The sequence below is a fragment of the Equus przewalskii genome, chromosome 25 (assembly GCF_037783145.1).
Source record: "Equus przewalskii isolate Varuska chromosome 25, EquPr2, whole genome shotgun sequence".
Classification (NCBI taxonomy): Eukaryota; Metazoa; Chordata; class Mammalia; order Perissodactyla; family Equidae; genus Equus; species Equus przewalskii.
The window spans coordinates 19,850,726-19,872,118 of NC_091855.1; the positions used below are offsets into that span (position 1 = coordinate 19,850,726).

Genomic DNA, 21,393 nt, shown 5'->3' on the forward strand with positions numbered 1-21,393 from the left:
ACAGAACGTATGGGAAACAAGTAGCTTGGCTGGACAGAGTTTGAGCAGGAACTAGGGACGCTCAAGAGATGTCGTAGCAGAAGTAAGGCTTCTTGGTGAAGATCTTCGGCTTGGTAAAAGGGCAGTGGGAGCCCTTTAGAGGTTCCTTGGGGCTCTGTTTCTTTGTTCCGGGGTCCGGGAGGCAGGGAAATGACCATTGCTTTTTTTATATTTGAGGCACCTGAGGCTCTGGGAGGCAGTGTCACCTGCCCAAGGCCACACAGTGTAAGATCAGGAAGGCATGCCCGGCCAGGTTTGACTTTACAGCCCGTGCCTGCCCTCCCGCTGTTTTCCCGTAGCCCGGAGGAGGGATGGCGCGGCGCCCTGGGTCCCAGCGGCGAAGGGCGCCAAGCGTAGAGCCAGCTCCGCGGAAAGGCCGGGAAGGGCCGGACCGGGGGGTCGCCGGAAGGTCGCAGGCACCTTCGGGAGAGCCGGCGCGGCCAGCAGGCAGCACAGCAAGCCCCACGAGCGCCCCGCAGCTGCCGGGCAGGCGCGCGGACGGCTCGGCGGGCTCGCCGGCTCCCCCCACGGCCCGCCAGTGGTTCGTTCCGAACACCCCCTCCCCGCGCGGCCGGGTTCCCGGCCAGCCCCACTTCCGGTTGCTGCCGAGCCCTATATCCGGTGTCCGCCCGCCCTCGGCCCCGCTGCTGCCGCGATGCTGTCCCGGTCCCGCTGCGTGTCCCGGGCGTTCAGCCGCTCGCTCTCCGCCTTCCAGAAGGTACGGGCCGGTCGGGCCAGTCGGGCCGGGCCCTGGCGGGTGAGAGCCCCGCAGGCGGGCCGGGGGGCGGCCTGGGGCAGGGGCGCGCCGGCCAGGCCGGGCACCAAGGGCACCGGGACGCGGAGGCCGCGGGCGGGCGGCTGGGGGCCGGCGTTGCCCTCGGGGCGGTCTTGCGGAGCCCCGCGGCCCCTCGCCTTCCCGAGGCCCCCGGCGCCCGGTCCCCTGCTGCACCTCGCCCTCCGCGCCGGGGCCGAGGAGCCGCCCAGAGCCGCGCCCGCCCCGGCACGAGACTCAGAGTTCTGGAGGAGGCGCCACGGAGTTCCCCCCAGGACCGGGCCGGCCCCTCTCCTGTTAAAGGTGGCGGGAGTCAGTCCAGTGGGAGAGCCTGGAGGCCCCGTGTGCCGACTGGGACTGAGAGCCCTGGCTGTTGCGTTTCCCTTCTGGAGTCGGGAGATTCACCTGTCACCGGCACCTGGACAGCTTTGAGTCTGTGCTTAGAAAGCTGTTTCTTCTTTCCTTTCATCCTGGGTGACGTCGATAATGTCTTCTTTCTCAACAGGGGAACTGCCCTCTAGGGAGACGTTCCCTGCCTGGTAAGTTCTGCCCTTGCCGTCGCCTAAAATGCTCTCCTCGAGGGCAGAGCAGTTTTGTGAGGAGATCGGGGTGCCTGTGTTTCTCGGCATCGTTTTCAGATAGATAGGCGTGAAACGAAATGCTATTTAGCAGTAACAGCTGCCATTTACTCTTTTAGCGCACAGTTACTGAGTTTCTGCTGCGTGTCAGGCACTGTGCTAGGCACTCACTCGGGACACAGCAGTGAACAGCTCTTACCCTCCTGGAGCATACAGTCCCGTGGGAAAGACAAAGTGTAAATCGCTAAACAAATGAACAATGATGAATTTTGGCTGGACGATGATGAACTTTGGCTAAGTGCTGAGAAGGAAACAAATGAAGGTGAACAGAAGCAGCCTTTTGAGTACGTGACGTTAAAGCTGTGACCTGGAGGCTGTGACAGAGGCTAGCCCGCTGAAGAGAGGGAGAAGGAAGGGAATAGCATGTACAAAGTCCTTTTAGAAGGAAAGAGCTTGGCAGTGTTTCAGAACTGGGAAAAAAGGTGATTTGGCCAGGGCATTTTAATTAAGGGAGAGTGTTTTAATTAAATGAGATAGAAGATGGTGTAGAGACTATTGGAAGGAATTTAGATTGTATCTCAATTTTTTATATGCTTGGAATAAATATTTGTTGAATGAGTCGATCTTATTGTGAGTTTTCTACGTGCCAAGCATTGTTCTGAGAGCTTTCTGTGCAATTTTCAGTTAATCATCAAGAAACAGTAGGAGAGCTGTTCCATTTTACAAGTGCATAACCCAGGCTAAGAGAGGTCAAGTGCCTTGACCAGGGTCACTCAGCCAACTGTTGGTCTAGCCAGGTCTCCCTGTCTTCTTAACCTAAACTCCTAACCCATCATGTTATCATTTACTCATGTACCCAACAGATCATTTATTGAGTTCTTGCTGCGTGCCAGGCTCTGTGCTAGGGGACGGCGATACAGATGGTCTCTCCCTCAAGGATCTTAGGTGCTACCTGGGGAGATAGCAAATATACATTTATGCATACATAAGGATATAATTACATTGTGATGACTATGAAAGAGAAATGTAGGGTGTAATGAGAGGGTAGGATGATGTAGCCCAGCTTGGGAGGGTGGAGAGAACGGTGGGAATGTCACTAAAGGCTTCCCCAAAGAAGTGACATTTAAGCCAAGTCTTGAATACATAGGAGTTGGCCTAGAGAACTATATTCCAGGCAAGGGGAATTACTTGCACAAAGGTTTTCAGGCAGGAAGGGACTTGACCGGTCATAGACGTGGAAAGGCAGCCTGTCTGGCTGGAAAGATAGAGAGGGCTGACAGTACAGGAAAGTGCAGAGGTTTTGGATTTTATCCTAAGAGTCATGAAAACATAGGCACCTAGCAGAATGTTAGCTCACAGAGGACTCTCAATAATAGATGTTCTTTTTAACTGGGAATCCTAAAAAATGTCAGGAAACATTTTTCTACTTCATAGACTGGCGGGACGATGGAAAGAGCTTTGTACTTGAAGTTTGCATCGTGGCTCAGGGCTGCACCTTGGGCTGGTCACTTAAGTTCCGGAAGCCCTGCTTATATATGAAATGGGGAATGATGGCAGCTGGTCGTTCCGCTTCAGGGAGTTGTGAGACACGCAAATCAAAATGAGGTCATTATGTGAAAGCTTTTTATAAATTCTAAAGCACTGTACAAATGAAACTTGCTGTAGGATAATTCTAAGCTGGACTCGGAGTTCCAAAAATCACTGTTGTCTGCTGGCCATTCTAGCTCAAAGACATGCCATACTTGGGATTTGTACTGCAGAGTCATTGGCTGCTGGACAAAGAGGTGGCTTACTTGGCTCTGACACTCTGGGGATGTTTGCGAGGAGGTGGGCATGAGAGAGTTGTCTCCCATTTGGTGTCTCCTGAGCCCATGGTTGAGAAAGAGTTGTTAATAAATCTGAAAAAAATAAGACGTATGAAAGAATATGGATATGTTCAGGTGAGGCAGCTGTAATAATTAGTTGTCAGTTGGGGAAGTGCAGTTATCTGTGATAAGGATAGTTGGTGGGGCAGAAACGGCGCTCCCACCTTGTTGAGTGTGACCAGAGTGGAAGACCTTAGGAAGAGGGTGGGAATACTAAACTGAAAAGAGGGATAATGATTTGCTCAGTCCTACAGCAAGCTGGGGACCCTGGGCCTAAAGTAGCCCAGTCTTTGCTAATAGAGTTCAGGCAATACGACTTCCAGCTCAGTGCATTTTAAATAACTAGGGAAGCAGAAACCTAGACCAAATACTCCCCCTGCTTCTCAGATTAGGTTGTGTGTAGTCACAGGATAAGCCATCCTATGCCTTTCTCCAGCTTCAATTTTATTATGAAAACATATAGGAATAATGAAAGTTTATGTATTTTAAGGTAAATAAGATTATAAAACTACTTCTGGCTTTGCCCTTAGAATTCTCCCTTTTCCTCAGACACATATCCAGTCTCAACCCCATGTATCCATTGATCTCTGCCATTATGGTTACTTTGGTGGAAAAGTTTGAGAAGCAGGACTCTGTGTGATAAAGATTGTATTGTTGCCTGCAGTTGTTCCTGCTCTGTCTCAGAGTTAGGGGGTGAATAGACTTCTTTTCCATCTCTGCAAGTATCCTGTATAAGATAAGAGTTGTTGGTTAAGAGTTGTTTTGTTTCTTGCAGGGGTCTCCTTATGTCAGGGACCAGGTTACCCTGACAGCAGGAAGATTGTGTAAGTATCACTGGGGAGCACAGATATATGGCCATGGGGTATTTAAGATACCAGTTCTCAATTTGACCATCTGATTTCTTCTCCAGCTTCCAGGCCTTGAAATTGAGGTGGTTATACTGAGTCCCTAGACCTCACCTTGATGTTAATTTACTACATGTTATGGACCTTGGGCCTCAGCCCCATGTCAAGTGCTGGACCAGGAGTGTGCCTGTCCTCAGGTGTTTAGATTATAGTGAAGGTGAAGTTGGAAACCTGTTTTTATGGGAATAGATACAGAAAGGTGCTTCTAAATATTCTGGTTGGATACAAGTGCAGCTGAAGGGCTGGAGGTTACATTAATTTTGGTATTAAGATTGAGAGCATCCTCTTGGTAGCATATTCTAACTGGTAAAAGCAAAAGACTAGTGGGTTTGAGTCCTGGGACTTTGACTAGTTTGGAGGGAATGCTATTGCATAATGCAGTGTTTGGAGGAAGGCCACACGTGTGTTTCAGATTAACTTCTGCTTATGAATGTTGCTTACTGCTACTTTGTATTACAAGTATTTTCAGGGTGGTGGTAAGAGGATGCTCTCTAGTTACCTGTTAAGCAGCTATCAAGCTACTTTGTAGGGAGAATCTTCAAAATGAAGGGTCAGCAGATTAGCTCCTTCACTATGCATCACAGTGGGATTTTTTCTCATTGAGAAAATGATGCACACTGTATTAGAACTATGAGTTCTTGTGTTATTTTTGGAGGGCAATTTGGCATTCATAAATCTTTGAACTTTGTGTACCTTTTGATCTAGCAATTCCATTTCTAGGAATCTAGACTGAAGAATTCCTGGTATATCCAGATTTCTCTCAAAATTTGCAGACAACAGGGGATTGGTTAAACTATGCCATGTTAACGTGTTTTCACTATGATAAGTGGGAAGATTTAGCAGGTTATAAAATGATTTCATTTTCTGCTGTACAGTATAATCCCATTATAAAAGTTCTTTTTGCTGTTTCCAAATATTCTACAGTGAACATCTAATACTTTTGTAACTTAAAAAATTATTTAGATTCAAAATGTGCTACTCATCTACAATGTAAATGAAAATTGGAAACCACAAATCTCTGTGCAATAAATACAACAATTTACTGTTGGAAAGTAAATTGTTAAGGGAAAAAAAACCCTGAACTTTGAAGGGTGAGGTCACACATTAGAGTAGGGTATCACCCTAATCTAATATCTGTTTTGTGTTATGTATTGTCTTTTTTCTGTGAATAAGGTACCCACTTTATTTTAAAAATCTGTTCTTGTAAAACTATTTTTGGTTTTACATTTTTATTTAATAGGTTATACATTTACATGGTTCAAAAGTAAAAAGAGTGTCCTTGTCCTCCAGTGCCACCAGGTTCTTCCCAGAGGCGGCCAGTGCTCCAGGTTCTTGAGTATCTTCGCAGAGCACTCTCTATATTTGCACATTACCCATTAGTTCTTGCCCATGAGCTTGTACTATATATGGTTATAAACTTTATGCAGAAAATGTTGTTCCGTATTTTTTCTGTAACATACATTTTTTCCCCTAGATTCAACATAGATATTATGATCATTTTGATGTTATAAAGGTTAAAATATCAAAAGGCAACTTAAATCTATTGTGCTTTTCTGTTATAATGGTGCTTGTTGTAGAATAGTCAGTTCTGAAGTGTAGAAGTGAAAGTCTCCATCCGTCCCAGTCCTTCTCCCAAAATGTGTATATATAATGGATAACCTTAGGTACCGTAGATAGCTGTGTCCCATTGTGCAGGGGAAACCACTCCTAATGGCTTTGAGCATAGGAGGTGATATCATTCTCCAGTTTCCATTATTTGAAGTTAGTGCCGTGTCAAAATTACCTTAGTCTTTTGAGGTTCCTCCTGAATGAGTCCAGAATGGACTGATGTGCTGCCTTTTACTAAGAGAACAGACTAGGAGATAACCATGAGTTTTTTGGTGTGTTTTTGTGAGTTTTTTGCGTATAACCCTTGTTTTACTTCCAAGTTAACTGTCTCATCTTGCTGCCTCGTCTGATCAAAATCTGTAATCCTAGGTACAGAAATTCCATTGTATCTGGCACAATGGCGTGTACCCCAAGGGGACGCAATTTCTCTTACTTGGATTTAGTTAATTGAAAAACCTAATCAGGAAGCTAAGTCCTTTTGGTGGGTGTGGAAAAGGACCAAAATGTTTATCTTTTTCTTCAAAGAACCAAATGTAAGTCTTTCTTTTGTGAGAGCTGGCATTTCACTGCAGTGCAGGGTCTTGGACTCACCCATGGAGCTCACTACTTAAGGCACCTGAGTCATCCAGGCTCTACTCTAGACCTGCCGAGTCAGAATCGCTGGGGATGGGACCTGGGCATGTATGCTTGGAAAAAGTTCCCTGAGGTGACACTGATGGGCACCCCTGGTCAAGAACCACTGATTGAAAGGGAAGATGATCTCTGGTGCCTTATCTAGACTAACGTGAGTGGTTCACCTGCTAAAGGAGTTTATGTTTGTTTCTTTTGCAGCATTAACAGCAGTGGCGTTTTCAGCGTTCGCTTCTTCAGAACTACAGCTGTGTGCAGTAAGTACCTGCCTTCTTGAGAATGGACTTTCAGTGGGAAGAACAATAGTTGACTGAGTTTAACTAAAGAAAAACAAACATTTTAAAGGAAAAATATGGACAACTTGTGATTTTCTTTTTCGCTCTTTTCCTAGAGGATGATGTGGTTACAGTCAAAACCCCAGCGTTCGCAGAATCTGTCACAGAGGGGGACGTCAGGTGGGAGAAAGGTAAGATTTAGTGCCCTCTCACTTCTTAAGTTTAAACGCTTTCTACAAGTCCCCTCTCCGGCCATGATAATCAGTGGAACCTATGGCTCCACCCTTTTCTTTACATGCAGTGTACTTTCTGCCGGCCCTATAGGAAAGAGGTTTTGTAACACACCTGCCAAAAGAGATTTTGTGGCTACTGGAGGTTCCCCCCTAACAGGTAGCCTCTGACTGTCTTTTCAGCTGTTGGAGACACAGTTGCAGAAGATGAAGTGGTTTGTGAAATTGAAACTGACAAGGTAAGCTTGTCCTATATTAGTACCAATTTTTCATGGTCTCCTATTGGTTTCTTGACCTAATGAAAGAAACAGGGACTGACTGTTAATGTGTAAAGATAATTTTTAACTGCCTCTAACCTGAGTTGTAAAAGTGTTAGGGGCCGGCCCTGTGGCCAAGTGGTTAAGTTCACGCGCTCTGCTTCGGTGGCCCAGGGTTTCGCTGGTTTGGATCCTGGGTGCGGACATGGCACCACTCATCAGGCCATGCTGAGGCAGCGTCCCACATGCCGCAACTAAAAGGACCCAAAGCTAAAATATACAACTATGTAGTGGGGCGATTTGGGGAGAAAAAGCAGAAAGAAAAAAAAAGATTGGCAATAGTTGTTAGCTCAGGTGCCAATCTTTAATAAAAAAGTGTTAGGCTAGCTCATTTAAAAAAAAGAGCTTTAATTTTATAATTTTAGATCGTTCTAGGTGTATGTGCTGTGTATTTTAGTAGCTTTAGTTTTGTTTTTCATTATCACTTTGAGGCACATTAACTGAATATTGCTTTAATGTTTCTGAGAAAGGGTGAATCTTCACAGTAGCATTGACCTGTCAGTACTCTTACTCTGAAAGTGTGGCCTTGGCGTTTCTGTATGCAGGGTTTTCTGTATCAGTGTTGCAACTCCTGTGACTCATATTTGAGATTCTATACAATTAACTTTCTAATGCCGAGTGAAAATTGGACTCTCTGTCCATGTGTCTTCCTTTTCCAGACTTCTGTGCAGGTTCCAGCACCAGCAAATGGCGTGATTGAAGCTCTTTTGGTACCTGATGGGGGAAAAGTAGAAGGAGGCACTCCTCTTTTCACACTCAGGAAAACTGGCGGTAAAGACATTCTCCTGGTTGTCAAGGTCTCCAGTATTCCCCCTGGAAATTGGAGCTGAGCCTAATCTCCTAATTCCTTGATACCTCAAAGACTATTTGGCTTTCCAGCTGCCCTTAGTTGAGGGAATAAGAGGGGTGATATTTATATACTGTAAATTTTAAGTGTCAAGTTCTAGAAGAAAAGGATACTAAAAAAGTAAATCTCATGGGGCCGGCCTGGTGGCATAGCAGTTAAGTTTGCATGCTTTGTTTTGGCGGTCTGGCGTTCACCAGTTTGGATCCTAGGCATGGACCTACGTACCACTTATCAAGCCATGCTGTGGCAGGCATCCCACCTATAAAGTAGTGGAAGATGGGCACAGATGTTAGCTCAGGGCCAATCTTCCTCAGCAAAAAGGAGGAGGATTGGCAGCAGATGTTAGCTCAGGGCTGATCTTCCTCAAAAAATAAGTAAATAAATAGACCTCATAATGCTCTGTTCTTTCTATGTATGTTTCTTGTGCTAGACCTTTTCTTAAAGATGTAATAGAAATGAAGAAGATTCTAAAGACAGTTATTGGTTTTTTTCTCCTCAGTCCTGGCATCAGAATCACCTGGGGGCTTTAAAAATAATACAAATGCCTGGACTCCATGACCCAGGGATTCTGATATCTGGAATTATCAGATCCTGGTTATCTAGCATAGTTTTTGTGGGGTTTTTTTTAATGCTCTCTAAATGATTCTGATACACAGCCAGGGCTGAGAGCTACTGTTTTAAAGTATTAGCAATATTTCATGATGCTGTTATGGAGAATTCAGTGTAGTTTTTTCACATATGTTCTCTCATAACATTCCTAGAGAGGATTGGTATTTCTCTTGGGAAGAAATAAGAAATAAGGAAATAAATTTGTACTGGACCTCACAGTCATTATTAGAGATTAGAAAAGAAAATAACTTTTTCTGATTCTTAGTTAAGTGCTGTAACTACTAAATTCTACTTCTCATTATTAAAATAGTTAAGCAGATAAGTAGTAGATTGCATCATTGAGATTGATCATGGCAAGACCAGAAGCCCAAAAGGGAAAGAATGTACAGTAGAAGGCTAGGAAATAAGATTGATTCTTCCAGTTGAAGAATTCTATCTTCTGGTCATTCATTCCTTAAAAGAATGTCTAATTTAAATATAAAACCAGCTGTGGTGTCCAGATGGGTAAATTCAAAATAAACATCTAATTTAGAGTTATGGGTTTAGGGCCGGCCTGGTGGCCCAGTGGTTAAGTTTGCATGTTCCGCTTCGGTGGCCCGGGGTTCACTGGTTTGGATCCTGAGTGTGGACCTGGCACCACTTGGCATGCCATGCTGTGGTAGGCATCCCACGTATAAAGTAGAGGAAGATGGGCATGGATGTTAGCTCAGGGCCAGTCTTCCTCAGCAAAAAGAAGAGGATTGGCAGCAGTTAGCTCAGGGCTAATCTTGCTTAAAAAACAAACAAAAAATAAAGTTGTGGGTTTATTACTTAACCCCTGTATTGATTTATGAGAAACATCCTAGATGAAATGCTTTGAACTCTTAAGTCTAAATGAGCCCTTGATTATTTACAACTTTTGTTTTTTAATAGTTGAGTATTCTTCCACATGTGACGTGAAAATAGATGAGACTATGAATATTACCATAACTAGAAATATGTTACTTTTATGTATGTGTTTCAACATCTTAAATTGCCTGGAAGTTTCCATTTCCATGGGCTTAGTAGGTGCTTTGAACGTTACATTTCCATGGGCTTGGTAGGTGCTTTGAAAGTAGTTGCTGACTTTGATGATCAGTCAATGTTTGTGAAATCAGAAAGGCAGCTGGATTCAGTCAGTTGTCTTCTTAGGACATGTAGGAGCCCTGGGGAATAGAAGAACAGTGCCTTATATCAGTGTGTGTATCTCATAGTACCTTGCATATAAAACAAATACCCAGTAAATGTTTGTTAATTGGTCAGAGATGGAGCTTTTGCTGCTAAATTCTGCTTAGTATCTGCAGTTTGGTTGCTTTCCACTCCAGACAGTGCCAGTGGCATCTATTTTTCTTGTTTTCCAGCTGCTCCTGCCAAGGCCAAGCCAGCCGAAGCTCCTGCTGCTGCAGCCCCAGAAGCAGAGCCTCCCGCAGCAGCGGTTCCTCCTCCACCTGCAGCATCCATACCCACTCAGATGCCGCCAGCGCCCTCTCCCTCACAGCCTCCTGCTAGCAAACCAGGTGAGCCTCCACCGCCCATGTGTCTTAGATGGGAGAGGAATGTTTCATCTAATGTCATGTTCCTTCACAGGGCAAGGTCTGAGGGTAATAATGGCTCTGAACAGACTTCAGAATGAATGGCTTCATTGGCTGCTTTGTAGAAAGAACTCTAGACTTTGTTATCAGAAGACCTGTATTTGCACCCACGTTTTCTGTTTATAGCTGTGTGACTTTGGGCTAGCTACTTAACTTCTCTGAGCACATTGTTAATACCAGATCTTCTGATACAGATCATTCATTCCCCAGGTGGGAATGGTACTAATACACCTCAGAATATCTTGAAGATTAAGTGACAGTACAGTATGAAAGCACTGGCACATACTCAGTAAATGTTTCTCTCATTTTCTGATGCGTCTGTACCCGCTCTCTTGGTTTTCAGTGTCTGCAGTAAAACCAACTCCTTCCCCTCCAGTAGCTGAGCCAGGAGCTGGCAAAGGTGTGCGTTCAGAACATCGGGTAAGCCACTGAGGACCGATCCAGGAAACAGGCAGGGGGCGTTGTTGAGATTAGTGGGGTGAGAGTATGGTGGTGCTTACCTTTGAATGGCGTGCACCTCACCCTCTTGGTCTTGACAGGGAAACTGAATTTAGGAAGTGTCTTGTTCATAGTCACGTAACTATCAAATGATAGGACTAGACCCTGAGGTCTTCTAAATAGTTGTCCAGTGGTTTTTCCTACTATGTTAAGCTACCGCTGAAATGCCTTGGGTGAGTAAAGTATTTGCAGGGGATGGTAGCTTAGTAACGCACCCCCTCCTTCCCACTTCAGAGAGCTGGTTTGCTGAGCTCTATTCCTATACTTCCTGGATACTTGGCTGAGGGCTACACATTAGCAGTGGCTGTCAAGGGCAGACATAAAACCTCAAGGAAGTATGGTCAAGAGTGTGGGTTCCTCTACCTGAGAATATCTCCTAAAAATACTATAGCCTCAAAAGTTTGTTGCTTGTGAGTTTCCATCCCACAGGTAGCTATTCTCATGCAAGGCTGTATCACCAGAAATTGCCCTTTCTGTAATGATTCTTGGGCTGGCTATCCCTGTACTACACTCTTCCTTTTCATAAATGGGTTTTGGTTTTTAAATCAAACCTTTCCTGAGCCTGCATTCCTGGTCAAACTTTAGGCACATCTGAGAGAGTAGATTTTGTCTATGTTTCCTCATTCTTGCTCAGGAGCAGGACCACCCCAGGAAAGAGAAAGCCAGGAGTTCTCATTGTCCTTAGATACTATAGTCCTTGACCATCCCGTCCTGGCAAGCCGAGTGCTCACTCAGACTAGTGGGGAGTGCTTGATCCACACAGACCAGACACACTCAGTACGTGTCCCACTTTCACTTTCAGGAGAAGATGAACAGGATGCGGCAGCGCATCGCTCAGCGGCTGAAGGAGGCCCAGAATACATGTGCAATGCTGACCACTTTCAATGAGATTGACATGAGGTAAGAACGCTGGTCCTCGTAATCCCCACGCCCTTTCCTTTGGAAAACACTTGAACTTAACCCAGTCGCTACTGCTGATTGCAAAACTACCTTAACAGGGAAGAGGTACTGCTCGGCACTGCTTGTTGACTTACGCAGAGTGATGCACTGGTGTCATTCTCTGATTGACTTTCCTAATACTGTGTCTGCCTCCTCTGTAACTTAAAAAACTTAGCCTTTTAGACTTTTATACCTAAATCTTGTGATTTCTGATAAATGAGGCTAGTAATAATCTGAGGACTAATGTCATGTTGCCAAGTAGAGATAGGGCAACCAGGCCAACAAGGCTTGTGCCCCGGCCTACCCCTTGGGATAGAGAACCAGTTGACAGCATGCTGAAAACCAGGGCACCACACCCTGCTCTTTCTCACAGTGACTGCTCCCTATGCGTGTTCCTAAGCGCCTCAGAATTAGGGGGGTGAAAAGGCATAGGCTTGTCATCTTTCACCTTTCCCGGCTTGGTAGTGAAATGGAAAGCAAATTATGTTTTTAAAGAAAAACCTTAGGATATTAACTACAGGGGCTAATTCACTATACCCATTTCTGTAGTGAGCTAATTGTTGACTGACCCATTTTCTTCAAGATTTTGATGTTTATAAGTATCAGCACTGTAGGGAAGAGAATGTAGTTAAATATAACAAACATTTTTTGAGCACTTACTGTGCTCAAAAGATACTGTAGGTATAAGATACTATATTGTATTTAGGGAGGATACAAAGATAAGTGAAAAAGAGCTTACTGTTTGGTTTGGATAAATGTAAAGAAAAATAAGTATCAGAAGGATACAAAGAGCATGAAGTGGAGAAGAGGATAAGATCATTTGTTTTTGAGCTGGGAGGCAGAAGGAGGGGGAGGGTAGGGTCAGGAAAGGCTTCCTGGACGGAAGACCAGTTTTAATAGGCCTTAAAGAACCATTAGCATTTTGACACAGGTAGCATCTTGGAGGAAGGTCATTCCGGACAATGTTAACAATATGGACTTGACACAGACAGGAAAGTCCAAGACACATTTGAGAAGTATCTGCTGTGAGGACAAACATGTAGGAAAGAATGGTAGAGTTGGATCCATATTTCAGAATGTTTTGAATGCCATGATAAGAGTTTATGTTTAATTCTGAAGGTAAATTATCAAGTCGTCAGTTCATCTCTGCTTCTTTTTGTCCTAAGGGTTTAATCTGCTAATCTGCTATTTTTTTCTTTTGGTGAGGAGGATTGGCCCTGAGCTAACATCTGTAGCCAACTTCCTCTTTTGGCTTGAGGAAGATTGTCCCTGAGCTAACGTCTGCACCAGTCCTCCTCTGTCTTGTATGTGGGGCTCCGCCACAGCATGGCTTGATGAGCGGTGTGTAGGTCCATGCCCAGGATCTGAACCCGCGAACCCCTGGCCACCAAAGTGGAACATGTGAACTTACCCACTACACCACTGGACCAGCCCCTGCTAATCCACTTTTCATTATGGAAATTTGTCTTCCTTTGGAAGAGGTCTGAAAAGTATAGAGAAAGCAGTGGTTTATTGGTAGTGTACTGTGGCATTGTTCACAGAGTAGGGCTCTGTGGCCTATTTCACTTGATGTCATCCATTCTATTTTGAAGCTTCCTAAAAAGTTGAGTTGCCATTCAAGCCAAAGATTTCTCTCCTATCCATAGGATGTAGGGAAGGACCTTGACTGATGAATCACAAAGGCTGCGGATTATGTTTCAGTGCATTAGGGCTAAATTGTACACAAATTGAATTGGACTTTGAAATTCTACCCAATTCCTTAAGACAAAACATGTAAATATTTGTGGCCCTGAAAGATGCAGTTGGCTTAACAGCTTTGTTTGGAAGGTAAATGCAATAGCTGGATCTCCTTTCAGCAGCTAATCGAGGTGTCACTTAACAATGGCCTGGGGTCTCGCTGCAGTCAGTAATCTGGTTTAGATTGAGTGCCCTTTGGGTCTTGTGCTGATCAGCTAACCCATAAGGGGCCTGTCTGAGACCGTCTTCTCTCTCCTGTTGTCCCAGCCTCTGCCTCCAAGGGCAGAGCTCTGAAATAGAAACTGCTTAATGACCAGACAATAGCATTTGGACAGTTTTGAGAGCAGAGATGTTCATCACTTCTCTTTCCATCTTATGTAGCTCTTGTGTCTTGGGAATCAGTAATGTCTTTAGGGTGGTAATCCTAGCACTAAATATGGTTAGATTCAGGAAAACAAACATTTTAAACCCAATCAGGCCCCCCAGGAAAACTTCCTTTTTCAAAAACAAAAGGTCTAAAGAGGGGAGTTAAAGTTATACCATCTTATCTTTCATGCTGATGTCGAATTAGGCCATTATGGGGAGAAAGGGAGAACTAAGCATTTGGACTTGAGATAAAGTTAAATTCAATTTCCATCACGGAACTGTATGTATTCCCATCAATATGGAGGTTTCTGCAGCAAAATGATGGGAAAGCCATTTCCCATTCACTCTGCAGTATGTATGTGGAGCAACGCCCCCCCCCCAAAGGAACAAAGGCTCTTCCTGTTGCAAAAACTTCTCAGAGGCCCTGCTGCTCATACCTTAAAAGCTTATGTCCAGGGGCTGGCCCCGTGGCCGAGTGGTTAAGTTCGCGTGCTCTGCTGCAGGTGGCCCAGTATTTCGTTGGTTCGAATCCTGGGCGCGGACATGGCACTGCTCATCAAAAACCACGCTGAGGCAGCGTCCCACATGCCACAACTAGGTGGACCCACAACGAAGAATATACAACTATGTACCTGGGAGCTTTGGGGAGAAAAAGGAAAATAAATAAATAAATAAATAAAATAAAATAAAATAAAGCTTATGTCCACACGTGGCCACTTCTCTAAAACCAAAGAAACCACATCCATTAAACTAATCGCAAGGGCAAGAGCTGTGTCTTTATTATCTTTGTATCTTGGTGCCTGACATTGACGCTCACGTGTGGTGAGTGTTAGCACCTCTTTGAAGGACCAAGCAGATGGAACTGCTAAGTCTGGGGAGATGAAGAATGAATCTGCCGGCTATCCCATGAGCCTAAAAGAATGCTGTATACTCATCCATATATAGTCATGACTTCTGTTGCTCACATGGAGCCCATACACTTGTGGGGTTTGGTCTCTACTCCCCCACCCAACCCCCCCAATTAAGAGATAGGAGGAATGTCATAAGGAAGTCAATCAGATTTTGTGAAACTGATTCTAACAAGAAATAAAAAGAATATTGCTTATTTTGTGAACTTTTTTTATGCTTAAATTTTTTTTTCCCAGAATAAATGGCTCATGATTTTAGTGTAGCCAGAAATTACTTTCTCATCCAAGGCAAGGATGTTGGTGTGCTGTGTGATCTCTTCTTCATATTATCTGTTACTGAAATTTGTGACTTCTGGCACATGACGGAGCCCTGTAAAGGACTCGACCCACCTTAGAGACAGATTGGACCTGATTCCTTTGTATCCTGGTTTATGAAGGAACAAGGTTATTGTGTCAACCTCTAGTGGACTATTTAAAAACCTGAACTTAGGTAGATGGTCCAGAATGAGGGAAAAAAGCTTACTCAGTTGTGTCCGTGGAGTTAGAAATTGGTATGAAAGTCAAAAGTAAGGCTTCATTTGTGGTCAGTTTGTTTTGTAATGTGTTTTTCAGTAACATCCAGGAGATGAGGGCTCGGCACAGAGATGCTTTTCTGAAGAAACATAACCTCAAACTAGGTTTCATGTCGGCGTTTGTGAAGGCCTCAGCCTTTGCCTTGCAGGAGCAGCCTGTTGTAAATGCAGGTGAGTTTGTGGTGGCCAGAATCACAGAGGTCCTGGGAAGTATGAGTATGAACACAGACCTGCTCCAACACACACACACACACAAAGATGGGGGTCAGCAGACCAAGGCTTTTTATTTCATGTCTGTGCAAACATGAGTATCTTCCCCAGGGAATTCTTGACTCACCTTCCTGAAATGGCTTCCTAATTACTTTCTCCCTACCAGCTGGACAGAACAGTTTCTCTTCCCAGTGGATAGCTTCGCAGCTGCTCTGGCAACAGGCAGTCCTGAGCCAGCTCAGCTCTCCAGGCTTCACATTGTCAAGGTGGAAGCTCATGTTCTGGCTAGCACCTGCCCTCTCATAAACCCTAATATCTTGGGGCCTGATTTCCCCACTAGGCAGGGCTCCAGGGTGACCTTTGATTTCTGATCACTGGAGCTCATTGGGAGGTCTTGGGCTTGGCCCTTCTTTCATGGACTTGGTGCTCATTTTCCTTATTTCTAACTCACCGCTTCATTGAAATGTTGACCTAACAGGCAGTTCTCTTTCCTGTTGAATCACTTCTCTGTTCCTGGAAGATTAGAGAAGGGACAGTGACACTTTTGCAACCCTTAACAGTGCCAGGGTCCCTAAAGATCCACAAATAGAAACACTAGTCCCTTCCATCTTAGTCCCCTAGGTAGAAGGGCTATCTTTGTTTTGTCCAGATGTGTACCTCCTTATTTCTCCCGATCCTCTCATCTTCCTGATTGGCTCTCTCCATCTCTTTCTTCCGTCTGCCCGTACGTGTAGGCATTTCTCAGCGTTCTTTTGGCCTCTTTCTCCCTTCACATGCTTTTCCTGTGTGTCTGATCTAACAATGCAGCATAGACTTTCTATGGAAAATGATTCCCCAGCCTTTTCTCATGAGTATTTTCTCATGAGCACTAGACCTAAATTTTCAGCTGCTGGTTTGCTCTCTCAAGCTAGCATATAAAAGCCAGACCACCCTGCTTCCTCTTGAGTCTCACCCCTTGTTGAGAGTGGGCAGCAGAATGACAGCATCCCCTGCCTTTGCTAATTTGCCTTTTTTGGAGCACTTCTTAGACCTAGCAGTTAGCTAAGGGAAGGCTTGAGTAGAGCTCGTTAACAAGAACTTAATGTGTTCCGATCCCGTGGCAGCCACTGTATAGGGCTGCCAAAGAAATGGATACTTCTACACTCAGGCTCAGTCAGTCAGGGCACTTGGGAGATGTTACGACTGGTTGGCATGGGAGTAAGAAGTGTCTTCCACTTGTAATGCAGTAGTTTTTGTACTAGTTGGTCAGGCCACATCGTACCAAGCTCTGCAGATTTTTACTGTATTCCTATATTACCCCATTAGCCTAGGCCTGGGGAGTTGTATGTAACATGTGTTTTCTCTCTCATAGTGATTGACGATGCAACCAAAGAGGTGGTGTATAGGGATTATATTGACATCAGTGTTGCAGTGGCCACCCCACGGGTATGTTGGGGCAGAAAGTGGGGCAGCTTTGGTTTTAGACTCTCTCCTTATCTGTGTGAAGAAGCGGACCCCTGGGAGAGATCCTTTCTGTAATGCTGTCTTTTTAGAAGGGAGTTAGTAAAAGAGTAACCTGTTTTTGACCATAGCACATTATTTTATCTGAATGTCAAACCTAAATATTTTAGACTCTGTTAATCACATTGAGTAATTAAGATATTCTGGAGAGGGGAGACCATTGGCTGGAGTCAAGGGAGTTATAACTATAAAGGGTACTGTTAATTTGCAACTGAACACAGCTTTCTACTCTCATCAGGGTCTGGTGGTTCCCGTCATCAGGAATGTAGAAGCTATGAATTACGCCGACATTGAGCGAATCATCAGTGAACTTGGAGAGAAGGTAAAGTAGAAAGGAGTATGTGTATGAGCTAGTGGGCAGGTCAGGGAAGAGAGCCTGGAGAAGGCTGGGCTCCCCAGTGAGCAGTGCTCAGGGAGCTGGAGCCTCACTCTGTTCTGTAAGAAGTGTGTAGCCCCTGAGAACAGCAGTCACCCCCAAGAGCCAAAGTACAGATATCTGGCGGAGCTTAGTCTGCTCTCATGACTGAAGATCTCATCAAATGAGACCTGCTGGGAAAAGAAAAGGTCCTGAAGTCCTCAACTCTGTGGCATGATGCCTTTCCTCTGGTGGAACACTGGTCACAAGCATCTCAGCTGAACATCTTTCATGTTGAAGCTAGAACTTGGACACAGTAGATCAAAATGATCTCAGATCCAAGCCCTTCTGGACTTCATTTAGGTAAAGAAAGCTGGATTCACTTTTTCACTTATGAAATCTTTGTTTTTAGGCCCGAAAGAATGAACTTGCCATTGAAGATATGGATGGTGGTACTTTCACCATTAGCAATGGAGGCGTTTTTGGCTCGCTCTTTGGAACACCCATTATCAACCCCCCTCAGTCTGCCATCCTGGGCATGCATGGCATCTTTGATAGGCCAGTGGCCGTGGGAGGCAAGGTAGGAACCATCACTGCTAACATCCTACCAGCTAGGTGATGAGGAGAGGGAAATGTAAATGCTAATTTTAAAAGATTCCCTGTAATTTCAGGCATAAGTTCCATCTCATAGTTTCTAGTTAGTACCTAAGGCACTGATTCTCAAATTGTGTGTCAATTCACATCATCTGGGAACTTGTTAGATGTGCAAATTCTTCGACCCCTTCCCAGACCTGTTGAAGCAGAAACTGCAGATGATTCTGATGCACATTAAAGTTTGAGAACCATTGAGCTAAGAAAGCTTGCTCCTTCATCTGGGATCAGTCAACAAGCTTCATTCTCCAGGTTGCTATAGGGGGATACAGTTGGAGACGTGGTCCTTGCCCCCAGGAAACAGGACAACCATGCAGAGCAGTCTACGAGCTGTCAAGTTGTATGATAAGACTTAGAGGTTCTCCAGGAGTTCAGGGAATGAGTCAAAGGGTTTAGAGCTGGCCCTGGAAGATATGTTGGTAGGAATATGTTTTCTGGGACTTCTGTGTTTAGAACGTTTTTGGGTCACTAACTCCTTCATGAATCCGAAAATCATAGATCTTCTTCCCTGAAAATGTTCACACCCCAACTTTGCATACAATTTCAGACAATTTGTTGACCCCAGGTTAAAAAAATTTTTTTTTTTAAATTATAACCCTAAAAAAGAAGCTGCAGACAGCCAGAACTGAAGGATAAACTTTGTGTAGACAACAGATCAATAAGAGGGCAGAACGTGTTTAAAAAAGGTGGTTGTGAGGAGTCTCGTATTTTCCTGGTTAAGCTTTGTTTCGGAGTCTGGGAGCTTTGCACTAAGCGTAAGCCTTGGTCTTTGAAAATATTCTAAGTATCTAGAAACAATAGCAATAGGAAAGGCTCTGGAACTGGGAACTCTCCTGTGGGCTGTGCTTTCTCATCTTCCCCCTCAGCGGGGCTTTCTCTGCCCTGCTGCAGACAAACTTGTTCATTTCTCTCTGTAGGTGGAGGTGCGGCCCATGATGTATGTGGCACTGACGTATGATCACCGGCTGATCGACGGTAGAGAGGCCGTGACTTTTCTCCGCAAAATCAAGGCAGCGGTAGAGGATCCCAGAGTCCTCCTACTGGACCTCTAGGAGGAAGCCCCGCGCCATACACATCGACCATGCAGGAACTGAAAACCAGTCTTCTCCCTGTCCCCTCATGGGTCCCAGGTTAGCCTGGTGACAGGCACATGCTGTTGGCCTCACGAAAGGAAGCCAGGGCACTATGTAACCAGCAGGTCTTTTCTTGGTGTCCCTGCCAGGCTCTCTCCCTCTCTGCACCGTTCTCTTAACACTCAAATATCTTATATCCTTAGGCTTGAGGGAAAGAGAGAGCCTTAATGGATGCTCGTTAATATTGCTGCCTTCTGCAGAGATGACTTTGCTTCTTCCCAGTGCCAGTACACTGTAGGACCATGTGATTAAGTTGCTACCATTTGAAAGTTTGGTCTCCGGAGATGTGTAGTGGGGCATGTGCCTCCCAAGCTCAGAGCAGCCTCTGACCTGGCTGTGCATGTTCTCGCTCATTCCACTTGTGTGGAGGTATTGCCCACAGGCCAAGAGGTGCTGCTTTGCTTCTTAAATGGCACCCTCATTCTCAGCTGTCACTGACTTCAAGATGCCTCTTCTACCTCTTCCGGGAATCACAGGCCAGGGGATCTGGCTGGGAGCAGGGTGGGCAGTGTTGAAAGGGGAAGGGCAGGTTCTCCCTGAGGTCATATGTTGTAAACAACACGGGAGCAGAACACAGGCCTGTCCTCACTCTCCATCATAGCTTTGCACCAGGAAGACCCATTTTGGCACAGTCACACACAGCTGTGCTCATGCCAACCTTTCCAGGCTGCTAGGAACCATTCGAGTACGCTGTTCTCATTTAGAGCAGATTCAAGCACATCATGGCAGTGGGACAGAGCATGGTCACAACCAAGGGCTGGAGCCTGGTAGAGATAGGGGTGCGAGATGCTGTGGACTGGCTCAGCTTGTCTTGGACTCTTAAATTCCGCCAGTATAAGCATGTGGACTGAGAGGCAGTTTTGTTCCTTCCTACGTCATGGCCCTTAGGGAGTGGGGCCTTAGCTCTTCCTCGGCAGAAAACAGGTCGGGGGAAGATGGACTGTGGTGGAAACCAGCCCCAAGTACAGTGGGGAGATGGCCATTGTCACCTCTGAGGTCCTGCCTGTTAGGTCTGGACACAATCATTGGAATTCCTTGGAGTATGGTTCAATGCACACATCTTGTCACGAAAGCTACTGGACTTCATCCCTTTGTATCCAACTGCATCCAGGCCTGAGACTGCTGACCCTTGACACCAGGAGCCATTTATTTAGTGCAGAGTGCCCATTTGTATCTTGAGCGAAGAAGCTAGGCCTGGGGGGTGGGGTGGGGGGAAGGGATGGGAGCCAATACTGAGTGCCTGCAGCATCTACTATGTCTTCACTATTCAGAACCTGTAACTAAAGTATTTAAAGAAACTGATTTTAAATGCAAATTAAAGGGCAAATGTTCTCAAACAGGGTTCCTGCTTCTGTGTTTCTTCTGGTTACTGAGGTGGTACAAGTCTCCGGGACTGTGATTGTCATTGGCACTGAAAGCCACGTAATGTCCTGTAGACTACCCTGTGGTATCTGACTTCTGAAATAAGTTAACACTACTAAATTGACAGAAGTCCAGGGAAGTGCCCCGGCTTCCTTCCAATGCACCCCTTGACCTGGCAGGCCATGTGCTTGACGAGAAATTGGTTCCCTCCTTTGTGAAGCCCCTTCAAACACTAACATATTTGCATTAACATGTTTGAGGACTTGCATTATTTTGGGGATGGACTGGGGAGATGTAGGGCGACTCTTTCATACAATTTTGGACTTTATTGCCACGTGTGTACCAAGATGCTTAAGGTCAGTAAGAACAAATGAGGGTGGATCACCTCTGGGAGCAGTGACCTGTGAGGGTAAGTGGACAGGGTTGGGAGCTAACCTAGAACGACTACAGGTGACAGGCATTAATGCTGGTGTCCAGGCTTAATCACAGCCTGGTCTTTCACAGTCCCTGCCTGCTGAACTTGCTTGAAGTGATGCCATCTATCTGAAGGTGTCACAAGCATGAAGTGGCTCTCAGAGGGTAGAACTAGAGTTGGTAGAAAAATTCTAGTTCAATGAAGGGAAGAATTTTAGAATTATGTATCAGGTCTAGGGCATGGTGCTAGCAGCCCTGATTTCTCTAGTAGCCCTACAGAGGGGGTATCCGTATTACATCTTACACAGAGGAGGTATACTGTGGGACCACAGTGTTCACAACTCGGGGCCTAGCAAAGTGCCAGATGTGCAGTGTTTATTGCATGCATGGGGCCCAGAAGTTCCAGAAGCAACTTGCACTTCATTCAACAGTGATTGGAAGTGGTCTGGCCTGACTTAGGAAG

General features: G+C 45.3%; 1 protein-coding gene across 2 annotated transcripts; it reads left to right on the top strand.

Annotated features, from left to right (window-relative positions):
* Nucleotides 1–46: 46 nt before the first annotated feature.
* DLST (dihydrolipoamide S-succinyltransferase) lies at nt 47–20,491 on the top strand. 2 transcript variants are annotated; one of them, XM_070593742.1, is made up of 15 exons: nt 47–757; nt 1,317–1,350; nt 4,030–4,078; nt 6,599–6,654; nt 6,789–6,863; nt 7,086–7,141; nt 7,879–7,990; nt 10,055–10,210; nt 10,629–10,705; nt 11,586–11,683; nt 15,346–15,476; nt 16,867–16,940; nt 17,254–17,337; nt 17,783–17,950; nt 18,939–20,491. In XM_070593742.1, the coding sequence occupies exons 1-15, from the start codon at nt 695–697 to the stop codon at nt 19,071–19,073; spliced, it is 1,368 nt and encodes a 455-aa protein (XP_070449843.1). In that variant the 5' UTR covers nt 47–694; the 3' UTR covers nt 19,074–20,491. The 2 variants fall into 2 exon arrangements, with proteins under 2 accessions (XP_070449843.1, XP_070449842.1); XM_070593741.1 differs by lacking the exons at nt 1,317–1,350; nt 4,030–4,078 and having other exon boundaries at nt 336–757.
* Nucleotides 20,492–21,393: the final 902 nt, after the last annotated feature.